Raw genomic sequence first — 14,516 nt, 5'->3', positions numbered from 1 at the left:
GTACCAGGAATCAATTAATTATTTTCAATAGCAGATCTGTCATCCTACATGTGAGTTCTGACCATAGAAACTCTAATCAACATTTAGCAGACTTCAGGAGCCACAATGTGATGTTTTATCCGCTTTATTTCACTTGTACTGAGGTTGGATGAGTTCTTCTGATCCTCAGATTATGGCAGATTTCATGAACTGGAAGAGAAGAAAATGACAACCCAATGCACCATTAAAGTCAAAGTTATTGAATCACAATATGGACAGTTCCTAGTGTAATAAAACAAGTATGATGGCTAAACACAACTCAATGGAATTCAGTGTTAACAAAATAATTAACAAATTAATGCATGCATATATATGTACATGCAGTCTCTACAGAGGAACAGCAGATATGACCAAAAACATTTCTATCTACTCTTTAATTATACAGGTAACCTCATTCTGATCTATCAACTCCTTTTCAAGACTAACGTTGGATATCAAAACAGGTTCAGCTCAGTTTGCGGTGAAATTTCTTTCCCTGAGTAAATTCAACCTATTGTCAAAAAGGATATTGATGCTGGTATGGTTGTTCTCCTATTATATTTAAAATTAGTAAGATTTTAAACTCTTGTGGGCACCTTTCACCAGCTATATTGCTGATATAAAAAAAAATCAAGTCGTCTTACCTGCTTGAAGGAGAAGCTTGCGACCCTGCAGTCACACGCCAGATTCAACAGGTGAGCCTGGAAACGATCTGAGACGAGAAGCAAATCCTGAAAATTTGCTCACAAACCTTCACTGCCGGAACTGAACTGTGATCTTTTATACTACCATTGTAGAATTTATAAAACTACGGAAAAACAGTTGGTGTAACAGACCGGAGAGTTTTTGTACCTTTGAGGATTTTAAGTTTTGTCAGGAGCGCTACATAAGCGTCATAGTCAATACCGTCCTGGGAGCTGTATTCAACCCAAAGTGCCCTGAAGGTTTCTTCATCTAACTTGAAATCTGCAAGTTGGAGACCAGAAATGAGTCGAAAACATTAACAACAGCAGCAAATGCATTAGAAATATGCATACATTTTGATGTTTAAATATTTTGCACATTATTGCAGTGGTTTTACATTACAATGTTGTTTAAAACCATAGTTGTAGCAGCACAGCTGAAAATATATCTTAATTCCCCATATCTGTGCTGCACTGATATCAGGAATTAAAATCTAAGTTTCCACATGTTAATAATGAACATACTATCATACCATGGAAGGCGATGGCCTTTTTCATTTGTGTCTGTGTGACAGCAGACAGAGTCCTGCTCTCGTAGTTTTCCACGTACTCTCTCCTGATTACAGCTACGTAGTGCTCCAGTTTGAAGAACTCCACCACATCTAGGTCTCCTGTCTTATCTGTCTGGAAGTGATGGTTAAAGGGCATAAAAACTTGTCACGTACAAGACCTTGTTGAAAAAGGGCTTTTGGTTTGTCTGATTACCAAGATAGATAAGAGGTCCGAGAGGGAAACCCAGACGTACCTCTTCCCAGCTCACCTCCCAGAAGAACCAAAAGCGCACCAAGGCCAGAGGAGAAATATGCTACCTAGAGTGAGTTCTGGATCCTTCCTGAGTCTTCCTCTGGGTGGGATATGCCTCACCTCCAAAGGGAGGAACCCAGAACGCCTCCAATCAGAAATCCAAACCACCTCAGCTGAATTCTTTGGATGAAGAGGAGCAGCAGCTCTTCTCCAAGCCTCCCCTGATAATAGACCTCCTAACTTTATTCATAAGGCTAAACAGAGCCACCCTATGGAGGAATGACAGACCACAGCAATGACAGGCCTCAGTCCCTCTAACCATCTTCCACCAGTTCGACGAATGACTGCAGTAGTACCAAAAATAATCAAAATTTATGCCAAAAACAATCCAACGAATTAATTAAGAAGGATACATCCATCAGTGTCAGCAGCAGGTGTGCAGTCTTCAAAGTAAGAGCTACATTTTCAACGATAGGGACAAAGATAAGTCGATGTATTCCTGTTCTCGTCATGCAATGTTGTTAAACTGTGAACAGAAACTGACATTTGCCGAGGACAGTGTAGCCACCAGTTTTCAGTTTACTCAGAACATCCTCAACCATCAGCACCTGAAAGAAAAAGAGGAAACTGCAATAAACAGTTTATTTTATACTCTGTAGTCCTATTTTATACACATGCCAACAGGTTCAACACAGCAACGTGGGCTCGGGCTCCTTGCTAAGGAACAATCTGACAGATAATCTGGGGAATTGGGATTAAAATGTTAGCAGATCGTTTTATTTTCTCACTTGTTGCCTCAGTTCATCCAAAAAATTATTTTCTTAACTATCAATTTGAAACTAGTTAGTTTTTTTAACTAAAACAAAAGGGCTTAATCTTACTTAGAAATGTGTGCTTAAATTGTTAACTACTCAGTTTAATTTATACAAATCCAAACCAAAACAGTTTATGTATTTCATTGTGTTTCCTTGTTGATTAAATATTCTGGGGTAAATCTACATCTAGATCTAATAAGAACTGCAGGCTCCAAGCGATGGTCATTTCTTTCCAAAGCTCCACAGATGCCCTCCTTTTGAAGATATTGCCCGGTTAAAACACACTGAACTTCCAGCTCAGGTAAGAACAACCAATTTAATGTGTTTTTGTTGCTTCTATTTATAATACAAAGAAAGTTAAAACTGCCTTAATAAGGACCTTGATTTAAAAGATAAGATGCTACCTCTTAGGAAACTATTGTCCAAACAGGCAAAGGGGTTAAATGTGTTCTTGATCAACATTTATAAATTTGCTAACAAAGATGATTTTTTTTTATTGTTAGGGTAATCTTACCTCCTTCCTGTTGTTTTCCTGAGGGAGAAAAGGGAATAGATTTTAACATGCAAGATATACAGATCTGCCATCAGTCAATATTCTCAATGTTTGTTTCTTACAGATATACACATTTCCTCTGGGAATGCGTCGCACCGCAGCTCATTCGGCCAGGAGACTCCATAATTGCTCATCAGACCCTCACAGTTCCTTCTGGCTTTTTCACAGAACGACCTGCAGGGACGCTGCACCTGCCCCTCCACACACTCCGGGGTGTACACCCTGCACAGAAAGAGCTGGATGTCCGCCGAGCACACGGTCTGCACAATGGAGTTGAAGAAAGACATCTTCATGACAGCGTCCCGTTGACTCGCGTGGCCCAGAAGATTCGGGAAGATGGTTTGGTTGTAGGACAGGCCCTGGCACATGGGTATGGTGATCGGCTCGCACATCCTGCTGTTGTCTCTCAAGCCATACTGCAGAAACAAAGAAAAAAAACAACGTCTGCTTTTTAATTATTTCTATAAATACGTTTCTTTGATTGCTTTTACTCATTTGGGTTTAAACCAAAAGTTGGGCTAAACTAAAAGAAACCAAATAACTCCATCATCACATATTTAAATAAAAAGGAGTTAAACCTACAGTAGTATGAATCTATAGTATGAAGTAGGTTGAACATATTCATAAGTATTTTGGCTATTTAGAAATTGCTATGGAAGAGTAAGATTAATTTTAAACTTCAATTGGAACATTCTTACATAAAGCTCCTATAAAGATGCGTTACGATTCTGGGTCTGGTTTCCCACCCCAAAACGTTTAGCGCCCCCATCTGGTCCTCCACTCAGACCTTTATGTGGGGGCCCCTGCATAAACTGCCTGTGAGGGTTCCGGTTCTGTTTTTGCTTGTGAGTTTCCTAATTCACCAATTTGTCACGATCTCCAGGTGTTTTTCTTCCCCGTCATGTTTTCCAGATTGTGGCTTACTTAGTTATTCCCCTATGCTTATTATCCGTAGGTGTTTGTGTCTTTTTCCTGTTTATATAGTCTAGTATCTTTTATTTTGGTTCATATATTTGTGGATTCATTTCTCTGTATATTTTGTCTCCCTCTGCTCAGTGTTCTCCTCCCCTCAGTTCGCTGCTTTCTCAGCTGTTCCTCATTTCTCACCTGATTATTTCCACCTGTGTCGTCCTTCCTCTGAATTTAAACCCGTTGGTTTTCATCAGTCATTGTTGGTTTCTTCCTTTTGATTTCCTGCTCCCTGTTTCTCTGTTCCTGTCTCCATGCCTGATGTTCAATTCCTGCATTTCCTGCCTGATCTCTCTGTGCAAAAATATCTTAAACGTTTTCTTTTTTTTCTATTCATTATTAAACCTCCCTTTTGTTTTTTTGCCTATACCACATGTTGCACTCTGGTCCTCCCTAAATCAAGCCATGACACAATTACTCTTAAAATACAGAATTTCAGTTTAATCAACCAGTCATTTGGTTTTTGGTTAGTTTAGTTTTAAAGTTCTATGTAATATTTCATTCAAAATTGAATGTCACCTATATTTCAACCCAAGTGAACTCAGATCTAACTGACAGAAACCTTCATGTAACGTTGGATGAGAAAACCAGCGAGCGAATCGGCAGGCGTACCTGTTCACATGACTCCGTGGTAAATGCTTCACATTTCAGGTTCTCAGGCCAGTTCAAGCCGAACCTGTTCATCAGCGGCTCGCAGCCGGATCGAGCCTGCTCGCAGAGGGTTCTGCAGGGGGCCAGTCCCTTCCCGGACGCACATTTGGGAAGGTGAACGGAGCACAGGAAAGGCTTCAGCTGAGCGGAGCATCCGAGCTGGTCGAGGGGCAGAAAGCCATGCAGAGCCAGGTTTGCCTCCTCCTGCGTTTTGTGGCCAAGACTGTTGGGCAGAAATGCTTCAGTGTAAGGCAGGTCTTTGCAGAAAGGAGCCGTCATGGTCTGGCATGTTCCAGGAATGTTGAACGGTAAGGACTGCATAAATAGAAAGATATTTCAACACCAAGAACAAATTCATCATTTAATTTAAACAATGCTTTGTTGGTTGTATCGGTGTTGGGATATTTTAAAACTATCCTTGCCTACAGTGTTGATAAAGTGAAATGGTTTCCAGTATAACCGTTCTCTTTAGAACGTGTCTCACAATCTATCAAAACGTAATGGCACAGTGTCAGAGGGCAACCTTACCTCTTCACAGGACTCGGTGGTGAAGGATTCGCACCTTAAGGCGTCAGGCCACGGAAAGCCAAAATTGCTCATCAGTCTCCCACAGCCTGATTGCGCCTTTTCACAGAGGGTTCTGCAGGGAGGCTGGGGTTTTCCTGACACACATTTAGGCGTGTAGACTGAGCACAGGAAGGGCTTCAGCTGAGGAGAGCATTCCACCTTTATAAGTGGGATAAACTGATGAATCGCTAGGCCTGCCTCTTGCTGGGATCTGTGACCTAAAATATTGGGCAGCACGGTGTTTGTGTAGGAAATATCTTCACAAATGGAAACTGTGATGGGCTCACATGTTCCTGAGGGAGCTGGAGTGATCGGGTCAGGTGGGCCCTGGGAGTGAAAAAAGTAAAGGAAAATATAAGCCATCTATCCATCCATGATCCATTATCTGAGTTCTTGCGCTGATCTCTCATGGAGATAAGCATCACATCTTTGCATATTTAAACTTAATTTAGCATTTTATCACCTTTATTGCACAGGCTGAGAAAAGATAGAGTCCTGATTTTGAACTTGCCATTTGTTAGTGATCGCCAAAAACGTTCATACTCATCAACTTTTATTCATGTATCTATTTCACAAATAAAATTAACATTTAATGTTATAATAACGGGACAAATTAGTGAAAAGGGGTAGAAAGAAGAAAAGTTCTTATATAGTTACCCCTTTCGTAAAAGAAATGTTACAAGACAAAGAAAATAGAATCTAATTATCAGTTTGTCATATCCACAGACCAACAATAAGGAGTAATATCTACATTTATATATTCAATAATACCCTTATATTTAAGCAAAAGATTTCATTTGACTACATCTTTAATTAATTGGGCTAATTATTCCATACGGTGATTCCATTTTCACACTAGCATACATTTGTCTATTTCATTGGGATTTTATGTGATAGGCCAACACAAAGTAGCAGAAAATTGTAGCTCGAAAGGATAATTGTACTTAGATTTTTTAATTTTTACAAGTAAGCATCTGAAAAGTCCACTTTTTGTATTTATTCAGTTCTTCTGAGCCATCGAAGAAAGGTTGCAAAGGCTTGTCGAGTAGATTTAGGTCTGTACTTTTACTGGGCCATTCCAACACCTTGAGCATGCTTTCATTTACACCTTTCCATCGTTACTCTGGAGGAGCTGCAGATATCCACAGCTCAGGTGGGAGAATGTATCAACAGGACAGCATTTAGTTGTTCACCCACATTTTTTTGTGGAGACCAAGAATAAAGTTGTTATTGAGAGATATAGAAGAGGCAATTTACAGGTTGCAAACGTTTGCAAACCATAGAAGGGCGAATTGCCTCATCTGGGTTGGAATTCTTTCTCTGCCTCACATGGAGGAGTTGAAGTATCTGGCATCTTGTTCACCAGTCATGGTAGAATGGAGATGGACTGACTGATTGGGGCTTCTTGGCTTCTTCTGCGGTAACGCTGGCTCGTCTCCTGTCTGTTGTGGTGAAGACATGGCTGAGACAAAAAGCAAAGCTCTCCATCTACCAGACCGTGTACGAAACAACCCTTGATCATGACTGAAAGAACGAGATCCTGGATACAAGCGGTCAAAATATTAGGAGATTAGGAGATAGGGTGAGGAGCTCTATTATCAAAGAGCTTAAAGTAGAGCCAATGCTTCTTAACATCGACAGGAGCCAGTAGAGTTGGTTTGGACATCTGACCAGGATGCCTCCTCCTGGGAGCCTCCTTTTGGGGGGGGGGGGGGGTTCTGGGCTCATCCCACTGGGAGGAGACCCCAGGGGAGACTCTATGTTCCGTCTGGTCTGGGAATGCCTTGGGATCCCCCAGAATGACCTGGAGGATGTCGCTGAGGAGAGGGTTGTCTGGGTTAGACACCATGAGGAGATTGTGCTTTTTGATGCTTTTCATCAGATGGGATACATAATCTGGTCAGAGTAAATAAGATAATGGGAAAAGCTAAATACAGGACACTCCTGGAAGGAAACCTTTTAGCAGTGGTCTTAAACAACTTGTAGATGTGTTCCTTGCCCTGTGTGCCTGAATAAAATGGAGGTAAAGTGCCTTGCTAGCATGCAGTCAAGCTCTACACAGTTCTGGTAATGAATATTTTAATCAGGTTTGTTGAACCAGAGGGGAAGCTAAGCATTGTGGGACACCAGTCGTTTACAACTGAAGTTTCTTCTTACTAAAAAGTGCTTTATAAATAAATCGCCTTGCCTTGAAGTTTGAAACTATTGTGTTAGAAGCCACTACACGCTTGGGACCAGGTTGGAAACTAAGGTCCAAGCAGTACTACACTGTACACACAGGAAAGACTGCAGAGCAATGGTTTTCAGGCCATATTCATGTGTTTTAATGACTCAGTCAATGTCCAGACCTGGGGTCCGTTCTTCGTACGTCGCTAACTCAGTTAGCAGGATTTCATTGTTGACGATTTGGCATGATCTTGGATCGTTTGGTTCTTCGAAACTCATCCTGGACTTGCTGTCATAGCAACATGTGCGCAAAGTTGAGCCTGCTCCCTAGTAGGCTTATTTCATGTAAACAGGATTAGATCGTAGCGGAGGAGATAGGGAAGTCTGTGTCTAGCCAGCGCACTTGCACCACCTAGTAGCAGTGGAAGGGACAGAATTGTGGAACACCATTTTTTTTATGTTCAATAAAAGACGAAACAAATAATGCTTTGTTCCTGTCGTTTTATTGAAACAATTATTTATAAAGAAATGTCAGCAAGTCATCTTTTGCCTGCAGTAAGAGATAGTTATGTAAAGTCAGTAATACTACTAGGTGTAAAATGGTGTATTAGAATTTACTCTGAAGGTCCTTTTGAAGCAACTCGATCTCTAGTGCAGTTTTTCTCTTTTTCACATTGCGGAGTTCAATTTCTGTTCTTAATTTGTATTTTTTTTTTAAGGTCAAAATACTTTTTCTTTTGGTGAAGATGCCGTTAATATAGGGAACAGATGGCACCTTGAGTCATTTTGTGAAAAAAAAGAAAAAAGAAAAAGGGTTAAACATGTAAAAGTAAAAAGAACCCGATTGTTTTCAGCCTTCTTATTGGTGGCTGTTAAAAACAGACAAACACATAATTTATTAGTGGCTTTTAAAAAAGAGGTAGAAGTTGATTTTTAAAATACAGTATAATAATTAAAGGCTATCATTTTGTAGAATATTCTTGTACTTCACTTTTTTCCCCATGTTCTAGTGGCTCCCATGGAGGCTCTGACATAAATGAACAAAGTACTTATGAAATTATTAAAATACAAAAAATATATACTGTAGAAAGTGATAGAAACATCTATCATGGACAGCATATACAATTTAATTTGTCTGCTGCTGTTTACCAGCCCTCTCTCCTGGTTTTAGCTGACTTTGAGGTGTTCCCTGTCGTTTTAATTGACTCAAATTCGGCATAACCTTCTTTTAAAAGCTCTTGTTCTGCTTGGGAGAAAAACTGAGGGCGTTCTTTGGCCATGCTGATCAGCCAATAGCAGCGTTGCTGATCAATGTTTCTACTATCGATACATTTCCCCTTTTAAACAAACGCATGAACGCGCAGTTTTCTCAGATAACTCAATCCAGTCATACTAATCGTAAACAACAGGTGTGTTCGAAGAACCCAATTAGCCGGATCATGATTAGCCGGATGAAATCATCTTGGATGTGTCATTTGATCTCGGATGTTTTAAGCAACGTACGAAGAACGGACCCCTGAAGCACAATTAAAAATCAGTCGCTAAACTTTGAAACTTATGTAAACATTGTGCACAGGAAGTGGTTCTACACAGTACTGACTGAGGGGAGCCAATACAGATGTAAGATACACTTTTCACATATATAGCTTAAAAAAAGTATAAACCATGTTAATTCTACTTCACAATTATGTGCCTCTATCATAGAAAACCCCAATAAAATATACAGAAGGTTGTAGTTGTAAGAACCTGTGAAAACGATTAAGGGGAATGTACATCTGTGCCAGTGGCCCTGTAGTTACTAATGTAGAAGATGCAAAGGTGGAGGTGTTTTTTACAGTTTACTACAGCCAGGGTTTTACTTGGATTAAAGTCATATTTAAATGTTATGCGCACATAAAGCTAATCCAGAACAAAAAAAAAATAACGAAAGAAGTTAAATTAAAGAAGCTACGGTATCCTTAAATTATGTAAAAGACATAATATTTGGAAATGTCTGATACTCACCTGAACACAGGCAGTCCGTGGGAGACTTTCGCACCGAAGCATCGATGGCCAGATGAGTCGTTTGGCACTCAACGTGGACTCACAATCCTTCTTGACCTGTTCACAGAGAGCCCGGCACGGTTTGACTCGACTCTCGTCTCCTGAGCCACATTCGGGCACGGCAACGCGGCACATGAGGATATTGACATGTGGGGAACAGGCCGTCTGCACGATCTGGCCAATCTGATGCAGGTTGTAGCCCTGGACTCCGCTCGGATAACGAGTAGATTTGTATCCCACACCTTGACAGAAGCTGCTTGTTACCGGCTTGCAGCTCGTGTCATCTTTCACAGGCTGTACTTGCTGAGGGAAAACCTGCATGCACAGAACCACCAAGAAGAAATGCTTCATGATTCTCCACAACAGTCTGTGCCCCAAAGCTGCAACTCAGTGTGCTGCTTTTCTACGGAGGAGGAGAAAGAGCCTACCAATGGAGCCTTTATAAACAAGGTGCATTTTTAAGACCGCAGGTCACAAAACACAATGATGCTCGACATGCAATAAAAACAAAGCTGTCTCACAGCAGGGGCTCTGTTCTGGGAAATTCCAGTCGGACTTACCGAAAACCGTGAAGCACGCTGAACATCTGGTCGTGATTGGGATCCCTCTGAGTCACTAGTTTGCAGAAAACTACGGTGGTTGGAGTCTGGCAGCTGAAAGTTGGCACAGGAAACCTTCAGAGGTTGTTTGCTGAATTTCTAGTCTTTATAGAGGATTACTTCACTCATCTGTTTGCAGAGAGACCTTCAAACAAGGTTTCTACACATTTGTCATTGCAAAATGACATCATTTTCCAGACACAAGTTTAAATAACAAAATAAATCACCTAATAGGGATTTTGTATCTTTTTTTTAAATCATTAAACCAAATTTTGTTCTTATGAGCCGATGTGGCAAGTGAATTTCTCCAATGCGAGATCAATAAAGCCTATCTTATCTTATCTTATCTTATCTTATCTTATCTTATCTTATGACCAATCAAGCATTTTGATAAAGGGAGCTCACTTATCATTAGTAGGTCCTGGCGAGTTAAATCAACTCTACTTTAAACAAATCTGTCAAATCTGGACAAAATAATCTTCCACTAACTACAGGTTATTTAAAAAAACAGCTTGTAAACTTTTATTCAGCTAGTCTGGTTGTACATTTTTGCAAGTGAAGAAGTTTATTTTTTCGTTCCTTACACTGGACGCAGTTTTAAAACTATACGCAGGTCTAGTTATAAACTCTATATGCCATAAAAGACGTGATAAGACCCTCACAATGAATTAAAATAAGTGTTTGTTTGTTCGCACACTCAAGACCATAAAATCCATGTTATTATTTTTTTTACCATCTAAAATCATTAGTTTTTCAAAGCAAATTTTAATGAGTTACAATCTTAAACATGGACTTGGAAACATAAACCCCAAATTTAGCGACAAAATTAAAGGTATCTAATAAATATCAAGCCTAAACAATACAAAAATTACTTAAAATAATTTCATGGACCTCTACAAAACCCAACTAATCAGAAGCAACTTAAATATTATGGAACATGTTTATATAAATTTCTAAATAAGACATCAAATCTGGAAACTCAATCTTTTTTATACTCTTTATTTTTTTTCCTAGACTCATTCAAAACGATTAAAAGGGAATTAAACTTTTCAAGACTGTGCAGATAGCCTGTTTAGAGCAGTGATGTGAATATGGTGGTTGACATGATTTCTATCAGGTAGGATCGCACCTTTAAAACATCTTTAACAAGAAAAGCTGCTCCGGAGACCTTGATTTACTTTAATTAGGGGACGTTCTGAGCAATTAATAACAATAACAGCAACAAGCTTACCGCTTCACAGGACTCGCTTGTAAAGGATTCACACTTTAGGGACTCAGGCCACTGAAAACCGGTACGGCTCATCAGAGACGCACATCCAGACCGCGCCTGTTGGCAAAGGCTTCTGCAGGGAGGCTGGGGTTGTGCTGAGACACATTTAGGTATGTAGACCGAGCAGAGGAAAGGCTTCAGGTGGGGAGAGCAGTCCATTCTTAAAAGCGAGGCAAACTGCTGCATCTCCAGGGCTGCCTCATCTTGGGTTCTGTGACCCAGACTGTTTGGCAGGATGGTCTCTCTGTAAGGCAGGTCACTGCAGTGACGGACAGTAATGGCCTGACACGTCGCTGGTGGAGCTTCGGTGACAGAAATCTCTTGACCCTGATAGAGCAGAAACATCATGATTACAGTGAAAGAAATTACGATTGAAAAATTATGTAACTATTTTTGGCCTGGGTGTCAAATGGACTCAAAACTAACATTTGAAACAACTTATTTGACCAAAAAGCAGAGAAGTGGGAGTTGGAGAGCTAGGTATGGATCTTGGTGTTTCGTAAAGTGTGCCTTGCAGTGCTTCTGTGATCTGGCAGAGTTGCAGATGGGTGACTGTGGGTGTCATTGGGATGTTGTCCAAGGTTCCCTAGGATATGTCTGGACAACTGTGGGCTGAAGAGACTATGCCACCAGGGATGGTACTTTGCCCTCCCTCACTTGGTCCTTCTAAGTTCCAGGCATGGTGGTAGCTGATCTCTGACCAACGGGTAGTCTTGCAGTATGGCTGTGGTCTTAGCCTGCACTGAGGGTGTGACTCTGACGGTGAATCGGGGGATTTCAGCACCACGCGTCTCCCTTCATTTCCATTGGCCAGGAGCTTGCTGCTTCTGTGATCTACAGTATACCTACATCTGTGTGACTGTTCATGGCTACCTAGTCGGGGTCCCCGGTGTCCGCCTGCAGCTGCTGCGGCCTTTGAGGGAAAAGGCTATCTCTACTTTGCTGGTCGTGGGTGCGGAGTGTTGTAAGTTGCTATTGGTGATGGTCTCACTATTTCAATAACTTTGCACCTCCAGGTGACAAATTCCTTCATACACACACACACACACACACACACACACACACTGGTATATAAATATCATTGTTTCTATTGCTTTCTACACCCTATACCAGGGGTGTCCAACTCCAGTCCTCGAGAGCTGGTGTCCTGAAACTTTTAGACGTTTCCCTGGCCCCACACACCTGAATCAAATAGCACAATTAGCTCCTCAGTATGCAGTCAGGTTCTTCAGAGTCCTGCTAATTAACTGATTATTTGACTCAGGCGTGTCAGACCAGGGACACATCTAAAGGTTGCAGGACACCGACTCTCGAGGACTGGAGCAGGACACGCCTGCCCTATACCTTAACCTATCCCTAAATCTGAAGTCACAGGTAAATACCTGACCCTAAACTTAACCTAAACTCAATTCACACTTTAGCCTTAAACCTAAGCATTAGCGCATTTTGCATTGTGAGGACTTGCAAAATGTCCTCACAATGCAAAATGTCCACACAAGGTTAGTCTACTGTCAAGTCTTGGTTTGCACAATGATAGCTATGACAGTTTCTAAAGTTCTATTTTGTTTCTAAATTTTATTCCTACTTGCTTTTATTCTGTTTTATTTTCCTATATTTTAGTCATGTAAAGCACTTTGCATTGTCTCTTTACTGAATTGTGCTATATAAATAAATTTGCCTTGCCTTGCCTATGATAGCACACACCCACACCCACATATTGGTATATTTATCATTGTGAGGACCACAACCCTGAACCTACCCTAAACCTAAGGTTAAAGGTACATACATTACCCTAAACTTAAATTCATAGGATATGAACATCTGAGGGCTGGAGTCAAATACCTCTGGCATAAAGTGATCAAAGAAGTTACTCATTTAGTGAAAGACACGTGCCTCCAAAAAACGGAGAGTGAAAACGTAATCATACTAACCTGCACACAGTTAGACACCGGTAATGAGTCGCATCGCAGCCGTATCGGCCAGAACAACCACTTTGCTCTGAGAGTGGACTCACAATCCCTCCGGACCTTTTCACAGAGTGCTCGGCATGGCTTCTTCTGGCTTTCATTTTCTGAGCCACATTCAGGCACAACGACGCGACACATAACCGTGGCGATGTGCGGCGAGCACGCGGTCTCCACCATCTGACCAATTTGGTGCAGGCTGAACCCCTGGACCCCGTTTGGGTAAGGAGTAGAACTGTATCCCAAACCTTGACAAAAGCTGGCTGTCACCGGCTTGCAGCTTGTCCTGTCATCTCTCCCGGCTTGCACCTGCTGCAGAAACAGCAGCAGACAAGCAATCCCCGGAAACAAAAGCCCCATGTTCTCAAACAAAGTCCTGGACTGTTTTAAAGCTTTGGGCGGTTTGGTACTGGTATTTCTTCAGTTCGTAGGAGGTGGAGTGCAAATTCACTAATGCTTTTTTTTATTTTTTTTAAAATAAGGGCAGCGATTTAGGCACACTTGTGCAGTCATACATCAAGAGGATTCTCAAAATAAGACAGAAGCCATGCAGGCCCCTGATCTGGGGCTCTCTCTCTGAGATGCTCAAGCCATATGCTCGAGAGAGTTGTGGCATGTAGTACATCTGGTTGTGGTAAAATGCTTTATGGGTGAAGCATATGGGTGAAAATGTGTTTTATAAATTACTACATACTTCAGCAGAAAAAAAACTGAAACAGGTTTTGCCTTCATGAACCTTTAGTGTTGAGAAAATTACCAGGTTAGTCTTTCTCCTCTTTAAAGATCCTTTAAAGTTCATGGCTTAACCATCATAGTTAAAATGTAGTAATCAAAATCAGAACCTGTGTAAGATCCCCTTTTAAATGACTGAAGATGGTGAAAACATCTTCAGGTTTGCAGGTAAGCGTGTTTTTATCATGTTTTGACACTGAGGAACTAAGCATTACACATGTGTGTTGTTTTCTGCACATAAAGTTGCTTGAACCCTGTCAGAGGACCGAAATTTCTAAACTCCCAGTGTACATGGAAAGTTTACACACCCCTGTTAAAATAGTGTTGCAATGTAAAAAATAGGCCCCTTTCTTTCATAAAATGTCTTAGAATATTCCACTAAAATACCAAAAAAACCTGTAAACTAACACTTTCTGAACCAGGTTGCTGGTGAGCAGAACTGTTGCAGTGAATCAGATTAGAACCACAGAACATGTTCCTCTGTCCCAGCAGGGTTCTCCTGACATTTGTCGATTTACCACCTAAGTTTAATTTACCACCTAAGTAAGGATTGTGTTCAAGGTGTTACAACAGTCTGCACTATTTTCCATATAACTGGAGTAAGAAGTAGAGTGGAATAACTAAACCTTTTGGAAGAATGAGTTATGGTCTGATGAAGCTGGAACTTTTCGTCACAGTTCCA

The 14,516-nt window shown here is 40.9% G+C and overlaps 1 protein-coding gene across 2 annotated transcripts; it reads right to left on the bottom strand.

The window, feature by feature from the left end:
* Position 1: 1 nt before the first annotated feature.
* Positions 2–13,505, bottom strand: LOC105917773. Of its 2 annotated transcripts, none has more exons than XM_036135434.1 (14): positions 13,070–13,505; positions 11,100–11,465; positions 9,791–9,922; positions 9,231–9,584; positions 5,022–5,387; positions 4,455–4,808; positions 2,936–3,289; positions 2,835–2,852; positions 2,050–2,113; positions 1,919–1,962; positions 1,235–1,385; positions 871–984; positions 663–730; positions 2–189 (listed from the first exon to the last, which is right to left on the bottom strand). In XM_036135434.1, the coding sequence occupies exons 1-14, from the start codon at positions 13,460–13,462 to the stop codon at positions 166–168; spliced, it is 2,802 nt and encodes a 933-aa protein (XP_035991327.1). In that variant the 5' UTR covers positions 13,463–13,505; the 3' UTR covers positions 2–165. The 2 variants fall into 2 exon arrangements, with proteins under 2 accessions (XP_035991327.1, XP_035991328.1); XM_036135435.1 differs by having other exon boundaries at positions 9,830–9,922; positions 13,070–13,503.
* Between the last annotated feature and the right edge of the window lie 1,011 nt (positions 13,506–14,516).

This window comes from Fundulus heteroclitus, chromosome 3 (genome assembly GCF_011125445.2).
Source record: "Fundulus heteroclitus isolate FHET01 chromosome 3, MU-UCD_Fhet_4.1, whole genome shotgun sequence".
Classification (NCBI taxonomy): domain Eukaryota; kingdom Metazoa; phylum Chordata; class Actinopteri; order Cyprinodontiformes; family Fundulidae; genus Fundulus; species Fundulus heteroclitus.
This window is presented reverse-complemented; position numbering and strand designations above follow the sequence as displayed.

Bases quoted from the DNA above. Each gene is read 5' to 3' on its own strand.
- LOC105917773 (XM_036135434.1), bottom strand. From the start codon at position 13,462: ATGGGGCTTTTGTTTCCGGGGATTGCTTGTCTGCTGCTGTTTCTGCAG. The intron at 9,923-11,099 runs GTAAGCTTGTTG...GCCAACTTTCAG, and splicing joins CAAGCGAGTCCTGTGAAGCG to CTGCCAGACTCCAACCACCG. The intron at 3,290-4,454 runs GTACGCCTGCCG...TTGTTTCTGCAG, and splicing joins CCACGGAGTCATGTGAACAG to TATGGCTTGAGAGACAACAG.